The 25,044-nt window shown below is 46.8% G+C and overlaps 1 protein-coding gene across 2 annotated transcripts in view; it reads right to left on the bottom strand.

The window, feature by feature from the left end:
- Positions 1 to 5,371: 5,371 nt before the first annotated feature.
- The window catches only part of LOC115182997 (acidic amino acid decarboxylase GADL1), a 31,630-nt gene continuing 11,957 nt past the window's right edge, over positions 5,372 to 25,044 (bottom strand). For both annotated transcript variants that reach the window (XM_029744337.1, XM_029744336.1), the window contains exons 6-14: positions 24,603 to 24,718; positions 22,250 to 22,329; positions 20,530 to 20,584; positions 18,951 to 19,067; positions 18,173 to 18,237; positions 16,544 to 16,625; positions 15,677 to 15,876; positions 12,681 to 12,822; positions 5,372 to 7,415 (exon numbers count right to left, since the gene is read on the bottom strand). In XM_029744337.1, the coding sequence (XP_029600197.1) occupies positions 7,242 to 7,415; positions 12,681 to 12,822; positions 15,677 to 15,876; positions 16,544 to 16,625; positions 18,173 to 18,237; positions 18,951 to 19,067; positions 20,530 to 20,584; positions 22,250 to 22,329; positions 24,603 to 24,718 (1,031 nt within the window). In that variant the 3' untranslated portion in view covers positions 5,372 to 7,241. The remainder of the gene's footprint in view (positions 7,416 to 12,680; positions 12,823 to 15,676; positions 15,877 to 16,543; positions 16,626 to 18,172; positions 18,238 to 18,950; positions 19,068 to 20,529; positions 20,585 to 22,249; positions 22,330 to 24,602; positions 24,719 to 25,044) is intronic.

Below are 25,044 nucleotides of genomic sequence, written 5' to 3'. Positions count from 1 at the left end.
GATTACAGGCAGCATCCGCATCGAGCTAAAGGCTAGAGCTGCCGTTTTCAAGGAGCGGGAGACTAATCCGGACGCTTATAAGAAATCCCGCTATGCCCTCAGATGAAACATCAAACAATCCTGTCAATACAGGATTAAGATTGAATCCTACTACACCGGCTCTGACGCTCGTCGGATGTGGCTGGGCTTGAAAACTATTACGGACTACAAAGAGAAACCCAAATGATTACCGCCCTTTGGCACTCACATCAACAGCATCCTCCCCGACACCCTAGACCCACTGCAATTCGCATACCGCCCCAACAGATCCACAGATGACACACTCGCAATCGCACTCCACACTGCCCTTTCTCACCTGGACAAAAGGAACACCTATGTGAGAATGCTATTCATTAACTACAGCTCAGCGTTCAACACCATAGAGCCCTCAAAGCTCATCAATAAGCTAAGGACCCTGGGACTAAACACCTCCCTCTGCAACTGGTTCCTGGACTTCCTGACGGACCGCCCCCAGGTGGTAAGAGTAGGCAACAACATGTCTGCCACTCTGATCCTTAACACTGGGGCCCCTCAAGGGTGTGTACTTAGTCCCCTACTGTATTCCCTGTTCACCCACGGCTGTGTGGCCAAATACAACTCCAACACCATCATTAAGTTTGCAGAGGACACAACAGTGGTAGGCCTGATCACCGACAACGATGAGACGGCCTATAGGGAGGAGGTCAGAGACCTGGCAGTGTGGTGTCAGGACAACAACCCCTCCCTCAATGTGAGCAAGACAAAGGAGCTGATCGTGGACTACAGGAAAAGGAGGGCCAAGCAATCCTCCATTCACATCAACAGGGCTGAAGTGGAGCGGGTCGTGAGTTTCAAGTTCCTTGGTGTCCACCAACAAACTAGCATGGTCCAAACACACCAAAGATAGTCGTGAAGAGGGCACGACAAAACATTTTCCCCCTCAGAAGACTGAAAAAATTTGGCATGTGTCCCCAGATCCTCAAAATGTTCTACAGCTGCATCATCGAGAGCATCCTGACCGGTTGCATCACCGCCTGGTATGGCAACTGCTCGGCATCTGACCGTAAGGCGCTACAGAGGGTAGTGCGTATGGCCCAGTACATCACTGGGGCCAAGCTTCCTGCCATCCAGGACCTATATAATAGGAGGTGTCGGAGGAAAGCCCATAAAATTGTCAATGACTCCAGTCACCCAAGTTATAGACTGTTCTCTCTGCTACCGTACGGCAAGCGGTACCGGAGCGCCAAGTCTAGGACCAAAATGCTCCTCAACAGCTTCTACCCCCAAACAATAAGACTGCTGAACAATTCATAAAATCGCCACTGGACAATTTACATTGACCCTCCCTCCCTTTTGTACACTGCTGCTACTCGTTGGTTGTTTGTTAACCTATGCATGGTCACTTCGCCCCCACCTACAGTGGCTTGCGAAAGTATTCACCCCCCTTGGCATTTTCCCTATTTTGTTGCCTTACAACCTGGAATTAAAATACATTTTTGGGTGTTTGTATCATTTCATTTACACAACATGCCTACCACTTTGAAAATCCCAAATATTTTGTATTGTGAAACAAACAAGAAATAAGACAAAAAAACTGAAAACTTGAGCGTGCATAACTATTCACCCCCCCAAAGTCAATACTTTGTAGAGCCACCTTTTGCAGCAATTACAGCTGCAAGTCTGTTGGGGTATGTCTCTATAAGCTTGGCACATCTAGCCACTGGGATTTTTTCTCATTCTTCAAGGCAAAACTGCTCCAGCTCCTTCAAGTTGGATGGGTTCCGCTGGTGTACAGCAATCTTTATGTGATACCACAGATTCTCAATTGGATTGAGGTCTGGGCTTTGACTAGGCCATTCCAAGACATTTAAATGTTTCCCCTTAAACCACTTGAGTGTTGCTTTAGCAGTATGCTTAGGGTCATTGTCCTGCTGGAAGGTGAACCTCCATCCCAGTCTCAAATCTCTGGAAGACTGAAACGGGTTTCCCTCAAGAATTTCCCTATATTTAGCGCCATCCATCATTCCTTCAATTCTGACCAGTTTCCCAGTCCCTGCCGATGAAAAACATCCCCAGAGTGAAGCATGGTTGTGGCAGCATCATACTCCAGGACCACAGACAGGTTAGAGGCTGTCTTACTGTCTGTCTCTCTATGGTCTGTTGACTACTCCAGGACCACAGACAGGTTAGAGGCTGTCTTACTGTCTGTCTTACTGTCTGTCTCTCTATGGTCTGTTGACTACTCCAGGACCACAGACAGGTTAGAGGCTGTCTTACTGTCTGTCTCTCTATGGTCTGTTGACTAGTCCAGGACCACAGACAGGTTAGGGGCTGTCTTACTGTCTGTCTCTCTACGGTCTGTTGACTACTCCAGGACCACAGACAGGTTAGAGGCTGTCTTACTGTATGTCTCTCTATGGTCTGTTGACTACTCCAGCACCACAGACAGGTTAGGGGCTGTCTTACTGTCTGTCTCTCTATGGTCTGTTGACTACTCCAGCACCACAGACAGGTTAGAGGCTGTCTTACTGTCCGTCTCTCCACATGTCTTTTATCAGAGGCTGAAAAGGCTGAGCCAAGGAGGCCATGCTGCAGAGCTACTGTAGAGACAAAGATGACTAATGATTACCCTGGTCCAGACCTGGACATGCTTCAGTTCAGACATCTTCTCTGACTGATGATTACCCTGGTCCAGACCTGGACATGCTTCAGTTCAGACATCTTCTCTGACTGATGATTACCCTGGTCCAGACCTGGACATGCTTCAGTTCAGACATCTTCTCTGACTAATGATTACCCTGGTCCAGACCTGGACATGCTTCAGTTCAGACATCTTCTCTGACTGATGATTACCCTGGTCCAGACCTGGACATGCTTCAGTTCAGACCTCTTCTCTGACTAATGATTACCCTGGTCCAGACCTGGACATGCTTCAGTTCAGACATCTTCTCTGACTAATGATTACCCTGGTCCAGACCTGGACATGCTTCAGTTCAGACATCTTCTCTGACTGATGATTACCCTGGTCCAGACCTGGACATGCTTCAGTTCAGACATCTTCTCTGACTGATGATTACCCTGGTCCAGACCTGGACATGCTTCAGTTCAGACATCTTCTCTGACTAATGATTACCCTGGTCCAGACCTGGACATGCTTCAGTTCAGACATCTTCTCTGACTAATGATTACCCTGGTCCAGACCTGGACATGCTTCAGTTCAGACATCTTCTCTGACTAATGATTACCCTGGTCCAGACCTGGACATGCTTCAGTTCAGACATCTTCTCTGACTGATGATTACCCTGGTCCAGACCTGGACATGCTTCAGTTCAGACATCTTCTCTGACTAATGATTACCCTGGTCCAGACCTGGACATGCTTCAGTTCAGACATCTTCTCTGACTAATGATTACCCTGGTCCAGACCTGGACATGCTTCAGTTCAGACATCTTCTCTGACTGATGATTACCCTGGTCCAGACCTGGACATGCTTCAGTTCAGACATCTTCTCTGACTGATGATTACTCTGGTCCAGACCTGGACATGCTTCAGTTCAGACATCTTCTCTGACTGATGATTACCCTGGTCCAGACCTGGACATGCTTCAGTTCAGACCTCTTCTCTGACTGATGATTACTCTGGTCCAGACCTGGACATGCTTCAGTTCAGACATCTTCTCTGACTAATGATTACCCTGGTCCAGACCTGGACATGCTTCAGTTCAGACCTCTTCTCTGACTGATGATTACTCTGGTCCAGACCTGGACATGCTTCAGTTCAGACATCTTCTCTGACTAATGATTACCCTGGTCCAGACCTGGACATGCTTCAGTTCAGACATCTTCTCTGACTGATGATTACTCTGGTCCAGACCTGGACATGCTTCAGTTCAGACATCTTCTCTGACTAATGATTACCCTGGTCCAGACCTGGACATGCTTCAGTTCAGACCTCTTCTCTGACTGATGATTACCCTGGTCCAGACCTGGACATGCTTCAGTTCAGACATCTTCTCTGACTAATGATACCCTGGTCCAGACCTGGACATGCTTCAGTTCAGACATCTTCTCTGACTAATGATTACCCTGGTCCAGACTTGGACATGCTTCAGTTCAGACATCTTCTCTGACTAATGATTACCCTGGTCCAGACCTGGACATGCTTCAGTTCAGACATCTTCTCTGACTGATGATTACCCTGGTCCAGACCTGGACATGCTTCAGTTCAGACATCTTCTCTGACTAATGATTACCCTGGTCCAGACCTGGAAATGCTTCAGTTAAGATGGCTAAAGCATAAACATGTACTGTCTAAAACACACAGAGATCTATACCAGGCTATGAAGAGGGAGTCTGTATTCAGAGGAGTGGACTAAAACACACAGAGATCTATACCAGGCTATGAAGAGGAAGTCTGTATTCAGAGGAGTGGACTAAAACACACAGAGATCTATACCAGGCTATGAAGAGGGAGTCTGTATTCAGAGGAGTGGACTAAAACACACAGAGATCTATACCAGACTATGAAGAGGAAGTCTGTATTCAGAGGAGTGGACTAAAACACACAGAGATCTATACCAGGCTATGAAGAGGGAGTCTGTATTCAGAGGAGTGGACTAAAACACACAGAGATCTATACCAGGCTATGAAGAGGAAGTCTGTATTCAGAGGAGTGGACTAAAACACATAGAGATCTATACCAGGCTATGAAGAGGAAGTCTGTATTCAGAGGAGTGGACTAAAACACACAGAGATCTATACCAGGCTATGAAGAGGGAGTCTGTATTCAGAGGAGTGGACTAAAACACACAGAGATCTATACCAGGCTATGAAGAGGAAGTCTGTATTCAGAGGAGTGGACTAAAACACACAGAGATCTATACCAGGCTATGAAGAGGGAGTCTGTATTCAGAGGAGTGGACTAAAACACACAGAGATCTATACCAGGCTATGAAGAGGAAGTCTGTATTCAGAGGAGTGGACTAAAACACACAGAGATCTATACCAGGCTATGAAGAGGGAGTCTGTATTCAGAGGAGTGGACTAAAACACACAGAGATCTATACCAGACTATGAAGAGGAAGTCTGTATTCAGAGGAGTGGACTAAAACACACAGAGATCTATACCAGGCTATGAAGAGGGAGTCTGTATTCAGAGGAGTGGACTAAAACACACAGAGATCTATACCAGGCTATGAAGAGGGAGTCTGTATTCAGAGGAGTGGACTAAAACACACAGAGATCTATACCAGGCTATGAAGAGGGAGTCTGTATTCAGAGGAGTGGACTAAAACACACAGAGATCTATACCAGGCTATGAAGAGGAAGTCAAAAGATAGTCAACGACAACCTGATTCAGTAAACAAATGGCTTTATTTTCACAGATAAAGAAAATAAATAATTCTCAGTGAAACCTCATTGGTGCTGATCCCATCTACAAAAAAAAACACATACAGGCTTTTTTCAGACAACAACATATCTGAACAAAATGCTATTGGAACAAAACAAAACAACAGGAGAAAACAGAATGTCTTGCAAGAATATGATATGATATGATGTATAGTACAGAATCCACGTATCCTAGTATTGTACACAGAACTTCATACATGTATAAAGTAAACACCGTTCTCTTTGACGGCAAGCTACAAAAAAAAACACCTTCCTTTTAAGCCAACTGGTATAATGCATTATAAAGCTGGTATAATGCATTATAAAGCTGGTATAATGCATTATAAAGCTGGTATAATGCATTATAAAGCTGGTATAATGCATTATAAAGCTGGTATAATGCATTATAAATCAGCTGTAATGCATTAAGACTGTTTTGACCACTTAAATTGTGTTATTGTCGTCTCATAGTAATGACTAAATAACAGGCATTTTGAGTCAGTTTAAAACAAGTAAGAAAGCATTATATCTGTTGGCTTTAAGTAAAGCGTTGCTAAAGAAAAACGTTTATAAAACATAACAACGGTGGCCATTTTAAGATCTGTCTGATTTATGGAGGTGGACTCACAGTATCCAAACACTAGGTGTGCTACATTTTTTTAATTATTATTTTAAAATCATAAAAGTTAATGCCGTGTGCAAGAAAATTCTTCAAAAGAGAAAATCCAAAATGAAAATAAAATAACTAAAATACATTTAAAGCTCTTTCATGATATTACACATCAGTATTCTCTAAATATTATATATTAATCTCATCAAATAAAATACATATTTTAAGATTTATATAAATATCTTACAATCAATCGGTATCGCTTAAAATCGTATCTCCTAAAATCTCTTCAAAAATTTCAGCTTTTACTAAAAGTTGCACGCCTTGTTTTCTAACAGCAGTTATATTATAACAGTATTATATATTACCCTAAAGAAAGCACATCAACATAAAGGATAATGACTTTGAGTTTTTTTTTATTTATCTGAAATTGGTTCCAATAAAGAGGTTGAATCCTCAAACCGTCAACGAGCTACTGAGTCTACTGTCTCATGGACTGACACACTGCCGGTCCTCAGATCTACAAATGGACTGACACACTGCCGGTCCTCAGATCTACAAATGGACTGACACACTGCCGGTCCTCAGATCTACAAATGGACTGACACACTGCCGGTCCTCAGATCTACAAATGGACTGACACACTGCCGGTCCTCAGATCTACAAATGGACTGACACACTGCCGGTCCTCAGATCTACAAATGGACTGACACACTGCCGGTCCTCAGATCTACAAATGGACTGACACACTGCCGGTCCTCAGATCTACAAATGGACTGACACACTGCCGGTCCTCAGATCTACAAATGGACTGACACACTGCCGGTCCTCAGATCTACAAATGGACTGACACACTGCCGGTCCTCAGAGTTACAAATGGACTGACACACTGCCGGTCCTCAGATCTACAAATGGAATCCATAGAAACAGGAACTCGTTGGAGCCCTTTATGGAGACGGCCAATGGAAGGATGACTTGCTGAGGCTTCTGCACAACCCCCGGGGCACCAAATAAGACAACAGGTTAACAAACTTCTTACAGGACGTTTGGGGTACCACCTCTTCTGTTTCACTCAGTTTCAAAACACGATCTCCTGTTTTCGTACCTACTGAACATGACCCATTGGGTTTTGTTTAAAATGGTACCCTATTCCCTGTATAGTGCACTACTTTTGACCAGGGCTCATTGAGGGAATAGGGTGCCATTTTGGACGTATCTCCGTGGGATCATAAGTCCATCCCCAGGCTGTGTATTTGGTCCAGCAGGAAGTCCATGTCTTCTCTGCTGACTTGAGGGCTAATGATGATCTGTCTGAAGAAGTTAGCCTTGTCTCCATGGGGCTGGTAGCCTACCATCATAGAGCCCTCCTTCATCATGCGCTCCTTAACCACTGGCGCCACCTGGGGGTAGGGAGTAGTACAGAACACTGTGAGATGGTGGAACTGGAAGATAAGGTATCAGTGTTCCAGTAATCTCTCCTTCCTTCTGAAGTAAGCACTCATTCCCGTGTGAGAACATTGGATTGGTGTTTCCATGTACCAGTCATTACCTTTCACATGCATGAAGTCATGGCAGAAAGGAGAGATTATTGGGACATAACCACAAGTCAAGTTGTATTTAGAGTCTCCACACACTGATCTAAGGGCCATTTCTGCATGGATTGGATTGGAGGGATATGGTCCCGCTTGACATCTGGTGTCAGTGGTGGGATCTGAACCCACGCCTCCGAAAGAGACTGGAGCATAAATCCTCATGGTTAGCTAACTATTGTCTCATTCATATCCTGTGAAATGGAATGTGTTTTTTTATTTTTCAACATGAATTATTTCCTGAATTCAATTCTATTAACCTTTTTTGTGTTATTCAGGACAGGGCTTCTGTTCATGTAGAAAAACACCACAGAAAAGGAGAGGATAGAGTTCTGGGCGGCAGGGTAGCCTAGTGGTTAGAGTGTAGGGACGGCAGGTAGACTAGTGGTTAGAGTGTAGGGGCGGCAGGTAGTCTAGTGGTTAGAGTGGAGGGACGGTAGGTAGTCTAGTGGTTAGAGTGGAGGGACGGCAGGTAGTCTAGTGGTTAGAGTGTAGGGACGGCAGGTAGTCTAGTGGTTAGAGTGTAGGGACGGTAGGTAGTCTAGTGGTTAGAGTGTAGGGGCGGCAGGTAGTCTAGTGGTTAGAGTGGAGGGACGGTAGGTAGTCTAGTGGTTAGAGTGTAGGGACGGTAGGTAGTCTAGTGGTTAGAGTGTAGGGACGGTAGGTAGTCTAGTGGTTAGAGTGTAGAGGCGGCAGGTAGACTAGTGGTTAGAGTGTAGGGGCGGCAGGTAGTCTAGTGGTTAGAGTGGAGGGACGGTAGGTAGTCTAGTGGTTAGAGTGGAGGGACGGCAGGTAGTCTAGTGGTTAGAGTGTAGGGACGGCAGGTAGTCTAGTGGTTAGAGTGTAGGGACGGTAGGTAGTCTAGTGGTTAGAGTGTAGGGGCGGCAGGTAGTCTAGTGGTTAGAGTGGAGGGACGGTAGGTAGTCTAGTGGTTAGAGTGGAGGGACGGCAGGTAGTCTAGTGGTTAGAGTGTAGGGACGGCAGGTAGACTAGTGGTTAGAGTGTAGGGGCAGGCAGGTAGCCTAGTGGTTAGAGTGTAGGGACGACAGGTAGCCTAGTGGTTAGAGTGTAGGGGAGGCAGGTAGCCTAGTGGTTAGAGTGTAGGGACGGCAGGTAGCCTAGTGGTTAGAGTGTAGGGGAGGCAGGTAGCCTAGTGGTTAGAGTGTAGGGACGGCAGGTAGTCTAGTGGTTAGAGTGTAGGGACGGCAGGTAGCCTAGTGGTTAGAGTGTAGGGACGGCAGGTAGCCTAGTGGTTAGAGCGTAGGGACGGCAGGTAGCCTAGTGGTTAGAGTGTAGGGGCGGCAGGTAGCCTAGTGGTTAGAGTGTAGGGACGGCAGGTAGCCTAGTGGTTAGAGTGTAGGGACAGGCAGGTAGCCTAGTGGTTAGAGTGTAGGGACGGCAGGTAGCCTAGTGGTTAGAGTGTAGGGACGGTAGGTAGTCTAGTGGTTAGAGTGTAGGGGCGGCAGGGTAGCCTAGTGGTTAGAGTGTAGGGACGGCAGGTAGACTAGTGGTTAGAGTGTAGGGGCGGCAGGTAGTCTAGTGGTTAGAGTGGAGGGACGGTAGGTAGTCTAGTGGTTAGAGTGGAGGGACGGCAGGTAGTCTAGTGGTTAGAGTGTAGGGACGGCAGGTAGTCTAGTGGTTAGAGTGTAGGGACGGTAGGTAGTCTAGTGGTTAGAGTGTAGGGGCGGCAGGTAGTCTAGTGGTTAGAGTGGAGGGACGGTAGGTAGTCTAGTGGTTAGAGTGTAGGGACGGTAGGTAGTCTAGTGGTTAGAGTGTAGGGACGGTAGGTAGTCTAGTGGTTAGAGTGTAGAGGCGGCAGGTAGACTAGTGGTTAGAGTGTAGGGGCGGCAGGTAGTCTAGTGGTTAGAGTGGAGGGACGGTAGGTAGTCTAGTGGTTAGAGTGGAGGGACGGCAGGTAGTCTAGTGGTTAGAGTGTAGGGACGGCAGGTAGTCTAGTGGTTAGAGTGTAGGGACGGTAGGTAGTCTAGTGGTTAGAGTGTAGGGGCGGCAGGTAGTCTAGTGGTTAGAGTGGAGGGACGGTAGGTAGTCTAGTGGTTAGAGTGGAGGGACGGCAGGTAGTCTAGTGGTTAGAGTGTAGGGACGGCAGGTAGACTAGTGGTTAGAGTGTAGGGGCAGGCAGGTAGCCTAGTGGTTAGAGTGTAGGACGACAGGTAGCCTAGTGGTTAGAGTGTAGGGGAGGCAGGTAGCCTAGTGGTTAGAGTGTAGGGACGGCAGGTAGCCTAGTGGTTAGAGTGTAGGGGAGGCAGGTAGCCTAGTGGTTAGAGTGTAGGGACGGCAGGTAGTCTAGTGGTTAGAGTGTAGGGACGGCAGGTAGCCTAGTGGTTAGAGTGTAGGGACGGCAGGTAGCCTAGTGGTTAGAGCGTAGGGACGGCAGGTAGCCTAGTGGTTAGAGTGTAGGGGCGGCAGGTAGCCTAGTGGTTAGAGTGTAGGGACGGCAGGTAGCCTAGTGGTTAGAGTGTAGGGACAGGCAGGTAGCCTAGTGGTTAGAGTGTAGGGACGGCAGGTAGCCTAGTGGTTAGAGTGTAGGGACGGTAGGTAGTCTAGTGGTTAGAGTGGAGGGACGGCAGGTAGTCTAGTGGTTAGAGTGTAGGGACGGCAGGTAGTCTAGTGGTTAGAGTGTAGGGACGGCAGGTAGCCTAGTGGTTAGAGTGTAGGGACGGCAGGTAGCCTAGTGGTTAGAGGGGGACGGCAGGTAGTCTAGTGGTTAGAGTGTAGGGACGGCAGGTAGCCTAGTGGTTAGAGTGTAGGGACGGCAGGTAGCCTAGTGGTTAGAGTGTAGGGACGACAGGTAGCCTAGTGGTTAGAGCGTAGGGACGGCAGGTAGCCTAGTGGTTAGAGTGTAGGGACGGCAGGTAGCCTAGTGGTTAGAGCGTAGGGACGGCAGGTAGTCTAGTGGTTAGAGTGGAGGGACGGCAGGTAGTCTAGTGGTTAGAGTGTAGGGACGGCAGGTAGTCTAGTGGTTAGAGTGTAGGGACGGCAGGTAGCCTAGTGGTTAGAGTGTAGGGACGGCAGGTAGCCTAGTGGTTAGAGGGGGACGGCAGGTAGTCTAGTGGTTAGAGTGTAGGGACGGCAGGTAGCCTAGTGGTTAGAGTGTAGGGACGGCAGGTAGCCTAGTGGTTAGAGTGTAGGGACGACAGGTAGCCTAGTGGTTAGAGCGTAGGGACGGCAGGTAGCCTAGTGGTTAGAGTGTAGGGACGGCAGGTAGCCTAGTGGTTAGAGCGTAGGGACGGCAGGTAGCCTAGTGGTTAGAGTGTAGGGACGGCAGGTAGCCTAGTGGTTAGAGTGTAGGGACGGCAGGTAGCCTAGTGGTTAGAGTGTAGAGGCGGCAGGTAGTCTAGTGGTTAGAGTGTAGGGGCGGCAGGTAGTCTAGTGGTTAGAGTGTAGGGACGGTAGGTAGTCTAGTGGTTAGAGTGGAGGGACGGCAGGTAGTCTAGTGGTTAGAGTGTAGGGACGGCAGGTAGTCTAGTGGTTAGAGTGTAGGGACGGCAGGTAGCCTAGTGGTTAGAGTGTAGGGACGGCAGGTAGCCTAGTGGTTAGAGGGGGACGGCAGGTAGTCTAGTGGTTAGAGTGTAGGGACGGCAGGTAGCCTAGTGGTTAGAGTGTAGGGACGGCAGGTAGCCTAGTGGTTAGAGTGTAGGGACGACAGGTAGCCTAGTGGTTAGAGCGTAGGGACGGCAGGTAGCCTAGTGGTTAGAGCGTAGGGACGGCAGGTAGCCTAGTGGTTAGAGTGTAGGGACGGCAGGTAGCCTAGTGGTTAGAGTGTAGGGGCGGCAGGTAGACTAGTGGTTAGAGTGTAGGGACGGCAGGTAGACTAGTGGTTAGAGTGTAGGGACGGCAGGTAGCCTAGTGGTTAGAGTGTAGGGACGGCAGGTAGCCTAGTGGTTAGAGTGTAGAGGCGGCAGGTAGTCTAGTGGTTAGAGTGTAGGGGCGGCAGGTAGTCTAGTGGTTAGAGTGTAGGGACGGTAGGTAGTCTAGTGGTTAGAGTGGAGGGACGGCAGGTAGTCTAGTGGTTAGAGTGTAGGGACGGCAGGTAGTCTAGTGGTTAGAGTGTAGGGACGGCAGGTAGCCTAGTGGTTAGAGTGTAGGGACGGCAGGTAGCCTAGTGGTTAGAGTGTAGGGACGGCAGGTAGTCTAGTGGTTAGAGTGTAGGGACGGCAGGTAGCCTAGTGGTTAGAGTGTAGGGACGGCAGGTAGCCTAGTGGTTAGAGTGTAGGGACGACAGGTAGCCTAGTGGTTAGAGCGTAGGGACGGCAGGTAGCCTAGTGGTTAGAGCGTAGGGACGGCAGGTAGCCTAGTGGTTAGAGTGTAGGGACGGCAGGTAGCCTAGTGGTTAGAGTGTAGGGACGGCAGGTAGCCTAGTGGTTAGAGTGTAGGGGCGGCAGGTAGACTAGTGGTTAGAGTGTAGGGACGGCAGGTAGACTAGTGGTTAGAGTGTAGGGACGGCAGGTAGCCTAGTGGTTAGAGTGTAGGGACGGCAGGTAGCCTAGTGGTTAGAGTGGAGGGACGACAGGTAGCCTAGTGGTTAGAGTGTAGGGACGGCAGGTAGCCTAGTGGTTAGAGTGTAGGGACGGCAGGTAGCCTAGTGGTTAGAGTGTAGGGACGGCAGGTAGCCTAGTGGTTAGAGTGTAGGGACGGCAGGTAGTCTAGTGGTTAGAGCGTAGGGACGGCAGGTAGCCTAGTGGTTAGAGTGTAGGGACGACAGGTAGCCTAGTGGTTAGAGCGTAGGGACGGCAGGTAGCCTAGTGGTTAGAGTGTAGGGACGGCAGGTAGCCTAGTGGTTAGAGCGTAGGGACGGCAGGTAGCCTAGTGGTTAGAGTGTAGGGACGGCAGGTAGCCTAGTGGTTAGAGTGTTGGACTAGTAACCATAAAGGTTGCAAGATCGAATCCCCCGAGCTGACAAGGTACAAATCTGTCGTTCTGCCCCTGAACAAGGCAGTTAACCCCACTGTTCCTAGGCCGTCATTGAACATAATAATTTGTTCTTAACTGACTTGCCTAGTTAAATAAAGGTAAAATAAAACAAAAAAATATGAGGGGATGTCGTCTCTGACTTACTGCATGGACCTTTCTCCAGAACTCAGGTCCATCAGCCGTGTCCCTCAGACTGGGAGGAATGTACCAGAAACAGACGTTGGTGTACTCAGGCTCCATCACAAGACGGAATCCATCTCTCTTCTTGATCTCCTCGGCCAGATATCTACCAAAGAGAAGGAAGTAAGAGTGTCAGAAATAATTATAATTATATAACTATATACGGTATATAATTATATAATTATATACCGTACCAACACATTTCAGGCTAGAAGAGTTTTACTGAGCCATTTTTTTTCAACAGTGCAAGACTGCAATGTGTCTTCTAGTCTGTCCAACACAGCGCTCCTGCTACATAGTCTTAGACAGACCCACCTATTTTATAACAAGTGAGTAATATCTTTCCTGTTGTCTATGTTTACAACACAGTAGTAGTCCTCCTGCTATCCTCTATACCACCACTAGAGGTCCCTGTCCTCCTGCTATCCTCTATACCACCACTAGAGGTCCCTGTCCTCCTGCTATCCTCTATACCACCACTAGAGGTCCCTGTCCTCCTGCTATCCTCTATACCACCACTAGAGGTCCCTGTCCTCCAGCCAGACACAGCAGTAGTCCTCCTGCTATCCTCTATACCACCACTAGAGGTCCCTGTCCTCCTGCTATCCTCTATACCACCACTAGAGGTCCCTGTCCTCCTGCTATCCTCTATACCACCACTAGAGGTCCCTGTCCTCCAGCCAGACAGGCGTGTATTCATTCCGATTCTGTTGAAAAACGTTTCTTAAAACGGAACGAAACGGGGATAAACATACCTGAATTTGTCCAATAGAAACACTCGTTTGCAACTGTTGGACTAATGATTACACCCTAGATCAGCTAGATGCAGGCAAGAGGGTGGCGGTATTGAATGTCTCACTGTCACCTTGATTACTCAAATTTTTCTCTCTACCTCTGCACCAACCTCATGAAAGGTATAAGGAAAATTTGACTATCATGTAGTAGCCTAAACCTATCACTGTTACATTGAACTGGGTGAATGGAATATGAATGACAGTCATCCAATATGACTGTAATAGAAATAAGGCCATTCTCATGGGGAAAAAAGGAATGGTCCTCCCTCATGTTAAACGGCACCAACCACCCTACTGAATCCTAAACAGCATTAGACAGATGACTGGAGCAGAGTGTCTATAACCACCTATCTTAGTCCCACGGGCTCTCAGTAGCAGTCTGAAAACAGCCTGGCCGCTGTCTGGCCTCGTGTCTTATAACCACCTATCTTAGTCCCACGGGCTCTCAGTAGCAGTCTGAAAACAGCCTGGCCGCTGTCTGGCCTCGTGTCTATAACCCCCTATCTATCCCCCTGCAGTCAGTAGGTCCTGAACTGTAAAGGTGACCACAGGTCATCTGGATCAGAATAGATGAGAGGGCAGCTAAAGGCCACACAGAATAGTTAAGGAACCGTGACCTGACTGTAATTTACTGCCAACAGCCCAGAAATAGAACCGGCTGCCACAGCTTGATTTCTAGGACTCCTTTGAATACATGCAGTCTGCCAAGCCCTTTCTGCCTCGGTATTCTCCACTGTACACCTGGTCAGAAAGCTGTTGAGATGCTGTGGTTTCTCTTGTAGAAGATCTAACATTCCTCAGCCTTGGTTATATCTGTTAGAGGTATCCCAGGTGTAGGGTTTACTACTGTTATTACTCTCAGTGTATGGAAAACATACTGTTTGGATAGCAATGTTACTGTGTATAGACCAGAGGTGACCCCAGTGTAGAGATGGGGCCTCCTGTCCTCCTGGAGAACTACCAGGCGGCTGTGCAGGCTTTTGCTTAAGCCCTGCTCTAACAGAGATGATTCAGCAGAAGTCTGCATACCTTAGTAGGTCTTCAGCGTTGGCCACCTTTTGCTATACAGTCTATTTGTAGCTAGCTAGCTACTGCTTTGGTATTTGGGACAGAGACACTGAGAGCAGGAAGCATTGGACAGATACTGATTGCATTCGATGCAGAGCCCTTCCCATCACTCTGTATTGGCCCCCCCCAAAAAAAACATTTTAATCTAAAGACATTAAAATATAAGATTTCTCATCAATCCCAACCCTTTTGCTATAACGTTAAAGTAGTCTAGCTTTTAGGTGTAAGCTGATGGACTGGGCTATTAGCTGAACAGATAGGACCAGACAGGACCAGACAGGACCAGACAGGACCAGACAGGACCAGACAGTCTGAGGGTGTATACTCATGGATGCTCCAGGAACATGTTCAAGGGCTGCAGGTAGCCTAGTGGTCAAAGCGTTGGGCAAGTAAACGAAAGGTTGCTAGATCGAATCCCCGAGCTGACAAGGTAAAAATCTGTCGTTCTGCCCCTGAACAAGGCAGTTAACCCACTGTTCCCCTGAGCAAGGCAGTTAACCCACTGTTCCCCTGAACAAGGCAGTTAACCCACTGTTCCCCTGAACAAGGCAGTTAACCCACTGTTCCCCTGGACAAGGCAGTTAACCCACTGTTCCCCTGGACAAGGCAGTTAACCCACTGTTCCCCTGAACAAGGCAGTTAACCCACTGTTCCCCTGAACAAGGCAGTTAACCCACTGTTCCCCTGAACAAGGCAGTTAACCCACTGTTCCCCTGAACAAGGCAGTTAACCCACTGTTCCCCTGAACAAGGCAGTTAACCCACTGTTCCCCTGAACAAGGCAGTTAACCCCACTGTTCCCCTGAACAAGGCAGTTAACCCACTGTTCCCCTGAACAAGGCAGTTAACCCCACTGTTCCCCTGAACAAGGCAGTTAACCCACTGTTCCTAGACTGTCATTGTACGGCCTGCCACTACAATGTACACTAAAGCTCATACATTAGGCCAGAACTGTAAGTACTTTACTGGACCAGAACACAAACACATCTGACACCAGGCTAGATAGATGAGTCTTCTATCAAGACTTTGGAGGAAAAACAAAAGAGAAAGAACAAATTTTTATTTTAATTTTTTTTGTCATAAGACGTTTCAAACTGACCTGGCCATAGCGAGGGCTCTGTCCACTCTCTCTTCCAGACCCTTGGTGCCGATGGCTTTCCACATCAGCCAGAACTTGAAGGCGTCGGGCTTGCGGCTACACTGTATGGACTTGTCTCCCGTGTCATAGCTGACATCATAGAACTTATCCTGCTGGAAGAGGTAGGAGGCCTGGGCCGAGTGACACCGCTGCAGAAGATTCTAGAACAACGAAACACACAGAGAGAACACATGAGTCTCTGGAGTCTGGATAACGAGGAAGAGGTGGGAGGAGGAGGAGGCTGAGGAGGAGGAGGAGGAGGAGGAGGAGGAGGAGGAAGAGAAGGACGGAGAGGTGGGAGGAGGAGGAGGAGGAGGAGGAGGAGGTGGGAGGAGGAGGAGGAGGAGGAGGAGGAGGAGGAGGTGGGAGGAGGAGGAGGAGGAGGAAGAGAAGGACGGAGAGGTATTTGGTATTTTATTGGGATCGTCATTAGCTGTTACGAAAGCAGCAGCTACTCTTCCTGGGGTCCACACATGACATAATACACAACATTCATTAATACAGAAAATTAATAGACAAGAACAGCTCAAGGACAGAATTACAATAAAACTAATTGTAAAAGGCACACGTAGCTTACATCGATACCAATACATACACACAAACTATCTACGTCAAAGGAGGAGGAGGAGGAATAGAATGAGGAAGAGATTTCGCTACACTCGCAATAACATCTGGTAACCATATGTATGTGACCAATACAATTGGATTTGATTTGACTTGAGGGGGAGGAGGATGAGGAAGATGAGGAAGGTGAGGAAGAAGAGTAAGATGAGGAAGAAGAGGAGGAAGAGAAGGCAGGGGAGGAAGAGGAGGCAGTGTTTATCATACCGTTTTGTCCCGAACCATGAATGCACAGCACTGTAGACCAGCCATCAGCATCTTGTGAGGATTCCACGCTACTGAGTTGGCTCTAAGAGGGAAAACAAAGCAACAGAAAGGAGTTTAAAACCCTGTGTTATTATGAACACTTTATCCCTGTTGTCTAACTTCCACCTCCAGATATACCTGTTGTCTAACTTCCACCTCCAGATATACCTGTTGTCTTACTTCCCCCTCCAGATGTACCTGTTGTCTTACTTCCACCTCCAGATATACCTGTTGTCTAACTTCCACCTCCAGATATACCTGTTGTCTAACTTCCACCTCCAGATATACCTGTTGTCTTACTTCCACCTCCAGATATCCCTGTTGTCTAACTTCCACCTCCAGATATACCTGTTGTCTAACTTCCACCTCCAGATATACCTGTTGTCTTACTTCCACCTCCAGATATACCTGTTGTCTAACTTCCACCTCCAGATATACCTGTTGTCTTACTTCCACCTCCAGATATACCTGTTGTCTAACTTCCACCTCCAGATATACCTGTTGTCTTACTTCTACCTCCAGATATACCTGTTGTCTTACTTCCACCTCCAGATGTACCTGTTGTCTTACTTCCACCTCCAGATATACCTGTTGTCTAACTTCCACCTCCAGATGTACCTGTTGTCTAACTTCCACCTCCAGATATACCTGTTGTCTAACTTCCACCTCCAGATATACCTGTTGTCTTACTTCCACCTCCAGATATACCTGTTGTCTTACTTCTACCTCCAGATATACCTGTTGTCTTACTTCCACCTCCAGATATACCTGTTGTCTTACTTCCACCTCCAGATGTACCTGTTGTCTTACTTCCACCTCCAGATATACCTGTTGTCTAACTTCCACCTCCAGATATACCTGTTGTCATACTTCCACCTCCAGATATACCTGTTGTCTAACTTCCACCTCCAGATATACCTGTTGTCTTACTTCCACCTCCAGATATACCTGTTGTCTTACTTCCACCTCCAGATATACCTGTTGTCTTACTTCCACCTCCAGATATACCTGTTGTCATACTTCCACCTCCAGATATACCTGTTGTCTAACTTCCACCTCCAGATATACCTGTTGTCTAACTTCCACCTCCAGATATACCTGTTGTCTTACTTCCACCTCCAGATATACCTGTTGTCTAACTTCCACCTCCAGATGTACCTGTTGTCTTACTTCCACCTCCAGATATACCTGTTGTCTTACTTCCACCTCCAGATATACCTGTTGTCTTACTTCCACCTCCAGATATACCTGTTGTCTAACTTCCACCTCCAGATATACCTGTTGTCATACTTCCACCTCCAGATATACCTGTTGTCTTACTTCCACCTCCAGATATACCTGTTGTCTTACTTCCACCTCCAGATGTACCTGTTGTCATACTTCCACCTCCAGATATACCTGTTGTCTTACTTCCACCTCCAGATATACCTGTTGTCTAACTTCCACCTCCAGATATACCTGTTGTCTAACTTCCACCTCCAGATATACCTGTTGTCTAACTTCCACCTCCAGATATACCTGTTGTCTAACTTCCACCTCCAGATATACCTGTTGTCTAACTTCCACCTCCAGATATACCTGTTGTCTTACCTGTGAATTCCCTGTAGCAGGTATCTGTGTTTCTTAGACATCAGGGCTCCTCCTCCCCAACATGCCTACAGGAAGGACAGAGAAGAGACAGAGAACAGACAGAGAACAGACAGAGAAGAGACAGAGAAGAGACAGAGAACAGACAGAGAATAGACAGAGAACAGACAGAGAACAGACAGAGAACAGACAGAGAACAGACAGAGAACAGACAGAGAAGAGACAGAGAACAGACAGAGAAGAGACAGAGAACAAACAGAGAAGAGACAGAGAATAGACAGAGAACAGACAGAGAACAGACAGAGAAGAGACAGAGAACAGACAGAGAATAGACAGAGAACAAACAGAGAAGAGACAGAGAACAGACAGAGAAGAGACAGAGAACAGACAGAGAACAGACAGAGAAGAGACAGAGAACAGACAGAGAACAGACAGAGAACAGACAGAGAACAGACAGAGAACAGACAGAGAACAGACAGAGAACAGACAGAGAATAGACAGAGAACAGAGAGAGAAGAGACAGAGAACAGACAGAGAAGAGACAGAGAACAGAGAGAGAAGAGACAGAGAACAGACAGAGAAGAGACAGAGAACAGACAGAGAATAGACAGAGAACAGACAGAGAACAGACAGAGAAGAGACAGAGAAGAGACAGAGAAGAGGGTGATTGAGTGAATGATTAAAGGAACAAACAAACTACTGAACAAATGCACACATGGATTGATGGATCGATATATCGATAAATGAATGAAAGAATGATCTTTAATTAAGATCCACTTACATCTACATGCATCCAGAGATTGTGTCGTTCACAGATGTCAGCTATCTCCTCCAGCGGGTCGAAGGCCCCTAGGACGGTGGTCCCTGCTGTGGCGTTCACCATGAAGGGCAACGCTCCCTGTCAACAACAACAACAACAATATAATGTTACTCCAACATCCTGGTCATTAATACTATATACCATCAGAGGACAACAATATAATGTTACTCCATCACCCTGGTCATTAATACTTTATACCATCAGAGGACAACAATATGTTACTCCATCACCCTGGTCATTAATACTATATACCATCAGAGGACAACAATATGTTACTCCATCACCCTGGTCATTAATACTATATTGCAGTTTCCTAACCATCACCATGGGTATATTCAACAGCAGTTCCCTAACCCTCACCATGGGTATATTCAACAGCAGTTCCCTAACCATCACCATGGGTATATTCAACAGCAGTTCCCTAACCATCACCATGGGTATATTCAACAGCAGTTCCCTAACCATCACCATGGGTATATTCAACAGCAGTCCCTAACCATCACCATGGGTATATTCAACAGCAGTTCCCTAACCATCACCATGGGTATATTCAACAGCAGTTCCCTAACCATCACCATGGGTATATTCAACAGCAGTTCCCTAACCATCACCATGGGTATATTCAACAGCAGTTCCCTAACCATCACCATGGGTATATTCAACAGCAGTTCCCTAACCATCACCATGGGTATATTCAACAGCAGTTCCCTAACCATCACCATGGGTATATTCAACAGCAGTTCCCTAACCATCACCATGGGTATATTCAACAGCAGTTCCCTAACCATCACCATGGGTATATTCAACAGCAGTTCCCTAACCATCACCATGGGTATATTCAACAGCAGTTCCCTAACCATCACCATGGGTATATTCAACAGCAGTTCCCTAACCATCACCATGGGTATATTCAACAGCAGTTCCCTAACCATCACCATGGGTATATTCAACAGCAGTTCCCTAACCATCACCATGGGTATATTCAACAGCAGTTCCCTAACCATCACCATGGGTATATTCAACAGCAGTTCCCTAACCATCACAATGGGTATATTCAACAGCAGTTCCCTAACCATCACCATGGGTATATTCAACAGCAGTTCCCTAACCCTCACCATGGGTATATTCAACAGCAGTTCCCTAACCATCACCATGGGTATATTCAACAGCAGTTCCCTAACCATCACCATGGGTATATTCAACAGCAGTTCCCTAACCATCACCATGGGTATATTCAACAGCAGTTCCCTAACCATCACCATGGGTATATTCAACAGCTGTTCCCTAACCATCACCATGGGTATATTCAACAGCAGTTCCCTAACCATCACCATGGGTATATTCAACAGCAGTTCCCTAACCATCACCATGGGTATATTCAACAGCAGTTCCCTAACCATCACCATGGGTATATTCAACAGCAGTTCCCTAACCATCACCATGGGTATATTCAACAGCAGTTCCCAGTTCCCGAATGTGTTTCATAACATATCTGACACCGAACAACTCTGCTGACTCCATTGACAGCTCTCCTTCTCACCTCATCTTTGGCTCTCTGTACTTGTTTCTCAAACTCCGCTGGAATCATCTTCCCTCTGAGAAACAAAGACACAAAGACATCGAAAGAAAGATGAACAAGCATTAGTAAAACCCTGGTGTCATAGTGACGCAGGTCAGTCATTGTGGACAGTGACAACAGAAGCGTGTGGTGTGGACAGTGGAAGTAACCGTGTAACTGTAGCAGTAACCAGCAGTAACCAGTAGTAACCATGTAACTGTAGCAGTAACCAGCAGTAACCAGCAGTAACCAGTAGTAACCATGTAACTGTAGCAGGAACCAGCAGTAACCATGTAACTGTAGCAGTAACCAGCAGTAACCAGTAGTAACCATGTAACTGTAGCAGTAACCAGCAGTAACCATGTAACTGTAGCAGTAACCAGCAGTAACCATGTAACTGTAGCAGTAACCAGCAGTAACCAGTAGTAACCATGTAACTGTAGCAGGAACCAGCAGTAACCATGTAACTGTAGCAGTAACCAGCAGTAACCGTGTAACTGTAGCAGTAACCAGCAGTAACTAGCAGTAACCGTGTAACTGTAGCAGTAACCAGCAGTAACCAGCAGTAACCGTGTAACTGTAGCAGTAACCAGCAGTAACCAGCAGTAACTAGCAGTAACCGTGTAACTGTAGCAGTAACCAGCAGTAACCGTGTAACTGTAGCAATAACCAGCAGTAACCATGTAACTGTAGCAGTAACCAGTAGTAACCAGCAGTAACCATGTAACTGTAGCAGTAACCAGCAGTAACCGTGTAACTGTAGCAATAACCAGCAGTAACTAGCAGTAACCGTGTAACTGTAGCAATAACCAGCAGTAACCAGCAGTAACCGTGTAACTGTAGCCATAACCAGCAGTAACCAGCAGTAACCATGTAACTGTAGCAGTAACCAGCAGTAACCGTGTAACTGTAGCAATAACCAGCAGTAACCAGCAGTAACCAGCAGTAACCAGCAGTAACTGTAGCAGTAACCAGCAGTAACCGTGTAACTGTAGCAGTAACCAGCAGTAACCAGCAGTAACCGTGTAACTGTAGCAGTAACCAGCAGTAACCAGCAGTAACCAGCAATAACCGTGTAACTGTAGCAGTAACTAGCAGGAACCAGCAGTAACCAGCAGTAACCAGCAGTAACCGTGTAACTGTAGCAGTAACCGTGTAACTGTAGCAGTAACCAGCAGTAACCAGCAGTAACCAGCAGTAACCGTGTAACTGTAGCAGTAACCAGCAGTAACCAGCAGTAACCAGCAGTAACTGTAGTAGTAACCAGCAGTAACCAGCAGTAACCGTGTAACTGTAGCAGTAACCAGCAGTAACCAGCAGTAACCATGTAAATGTAGCAGTAACCAGCAGTAACCAGCAGTAACCGTGTAACTGTAGCAGTAACCAGCAGTAACCAGCAGTAACCATGTAAATGTAGCAGTAACCAGCAGTAACCAGCAGTAACCAGCAGTAACCATGTAACTGTAGCAGTAACCAGCAGTAACCAGCAGTAACCAGCAGTAACTAGCAGTAACCAGCAGTAACCGTGTAACTGTAGCAGTAACCAGCAGTAACCAGCAGTAACTAGCAGTAACCAGCAGTAACCGTGTAACTGTAGCAGTAACCAGCAGTAACCAGCAGTAACCAGCAGTAACCAGCAGTAACCAGCAGTAACCAGCAGTAACCACCAGTAACCAGCAGTAACCAGCAGTAACCAGCATACCTCTTATCTGACGGGATCACATAAACATTGTTGGTGCCAATTCCCAGGAAAGCTGCTGCTTTGGAAACAGAGTAATGACACTGAAAAGAACAAAGAGAGAAAAGTGTCACTGAGGGAGAACTGGTTAATCAACAAAATGACCAGTCTGGACAGGATCTACAATAAGGTGCTATATTAATGACCAGTCTAGACAGGATCCACAATAAGGTGCTATATTAATGACCAGTCTGGACAGGATCCACAATAAGGTGCTATATGAATGACCAGTCTAGACAGGATCCACAATAAGGTGCTATATTAATGACCAGCCTAGACAGGATCCACAATAAGGTGCTATATTAATGACCAGTCTAGACAGGATCCACAATAAGGTGCTATATTAATGACCAGTCTGGACAGGATCCACAATAAGGTGCTATATTAATGACCAGTCTAGACAGGATCCACAATAAGGTGCTATATTAATGACCAGTCTGGACAGGATCCACAATAAGGTGCTATATTAATGACCAGTCTAGACAGGATCCACAATAAGGTCCTATATTAATGACCAGTCTGGACAGGATCCACAATAAGGTGCTATATTAATGACCAGTCTAGACAGGATCCACAATAAGGTGCTATATTAATGACCAGTCTAGACAGGATCCACAATAAGGTGCTATATTAATGACCAGTCTGGACAGGATCCACAATAAGGTGCTATATTAATGACCAGTCTAGACAGGATCCACAATAAGGTGCTATATTAATGACCAGTCTGGACAGGATCCACAATAAGGTGCTATATTAATGACCAGTCTAGACAGGATCCACAATAAGGTGCTATACAGACAGGGATTGTAATACATATGGTGTTTATAGTACTACACACACACACACACACAGGGATTATAAAACCATTTTGTCAATATCTTTCAGAGCAACAGCCCGAATTGAGAAACTCCCTGATAGCTGTGTGCTTGTTGTGATATGTTATCATAAAGAACTGAGCAACTCCCTGATAGCTGTGTGACACCCACTATGATGTGATATCCCACCTCCACACTCCTGATACGGACCAGCCTGGGACTGGGTAGTGCTGCTGACTGGAATCATTTGACAGATGTATTAAGTAGGTGTATTGACTCTTTTCAGACGCTCTTTGAAAAGGTACTAACTGGTGCTGGTCCACACCATGTACACTCACACCCCCTGGTATTATCAAACTGTTACCCTGAGCATAGGCTGGTCCACACCATGTACACTCACACCCCCTGATATGATCAAACTGTTACCCTGAGCATAGGGCTGGTCCACACCATGTACACTCACACCCCCTGGTATTATCAAACTGTTACCCTGAGCATAGGGCTGGTCCACACCATGTGCACTCACACCCACTGATATTATCAAACTGTTACCCTGAGAATAGGGCTGGTCCACACCATGTACACTCACACCCCCTGGTATTATCAAACTGTTACCCTGAGCATAGGGCTGGTCCACACCATGTACACTCACACCCCCTGGTATTATCAAACTGTTACCCTGAGCATAGGGCTGGTCCACACCATGTACACTCACACCCCCTGGTATTATCAAACTGTTACCCTGAGCATAGGGCTGGTCCACACCATGTACACTCACACCCCTGGTATTATCAAACTGTTACCCTGAGCATAGGGCTGGTCCACACCATGTACACTCACACCCCCTGGTATTATCAAACTGTTACCCTGAGCATAGGGCTGGTCCACACCATGTACACTCACACCCCCTGGTATTATCAAACTGTTACCCTGAGCATAGGGCTGGTCCACACCATGTACACTCACACCCCCTGGTATTATCAAACTGTTACCCTGAGCATAGGGCTGGTCCACACCATGTACACTCACACCCCCTGGTATTATCAAACTGTTACCCTGAGCATAGGGCTGGTCCACACCATGTACACTCACACCCTCTGGTATTATCAAACTGTTACCCTGAGCATAGGGCTGGTCCACACCATGTACACTCACACCCCCTGGTATTATCAAACTGTTACCCTGAACATAGGGCTGCTGCATAATGTTCGCTTTGTATGGTGTTGGCCTGTGTGTGTGTGTGTGTGTGTGTGTGTGTGTGTGTGTGTGTGTGTGTGTGTGTGTGTGTGTGTGTGTGTGTGTGTGTGTGTGTGTGTGTGTGGTGTTAAAACAATAACAGGTGTTGGCCTGCCCTTTGTGTGTGTGTGTGTGTGTGTGTGTGTGTGTGTGTGTGTGTGTGTGTGTGTGTGTGTGTGTGTGTGTGTGTGTGTGTGTGTGTGTGGTGTTAAAACAATAACAGGCGTTGGCCTGCCCTGTGTGTGTGTGTGTGTGTGTGTGTTTACCTCCTGAGATGTAAACATGACCAGTCTAGGCAAGGCGGACAGGCCCAGCACCTTCACATCAGGACAGTGGTGGTACCTGGCCACGTTCACAGCATACATGTTGGACACAGAGCCACCTGCAGAACACAGAGACAATCTCTCAATCACAGTAAGAAGATGATGAAGAAGATGAAGAAGAAGAAGATGATGAAGAAGAAGATGATGAAGAAGAAGATGATGAAGAAGAAGAAGATGATGAAGAAGAAGATGATGAAGAAGATGAAGGGAAGATGAAGAAGAAAATGAAGAAGATGAAGATGAAGAAGATGAAGAAGATGAAGAAGGAGAAGAAGAAGATGAGGAAGAAGAAGAAGAAGATGATGAAGATGAAGGGAAGAAGATGAAGAAGAAAATGAAGAAGAAGATGAAGATGAAGAAGATGAAGAAGAAGAAGATGTCAGTC

The sequence above is a fragment of the Salmo trutta genome, unplaced genomic scaffold (genome assembly GCF_901001165.1).
Source record: "Salmo trutta unplaced genomic scaffold, fSalTru1.1, whole genome shotgun sequence".
Classification (NCBI taxonomy): Eukaryota; Metazoa; Chordata; class Actinopteri; order Salmoniformes; family Salmonidae; genus Salmo; species Salmo trutta.
This window is presented reverse-complemented; position numbering and strand designations above follow the sequence as displayed.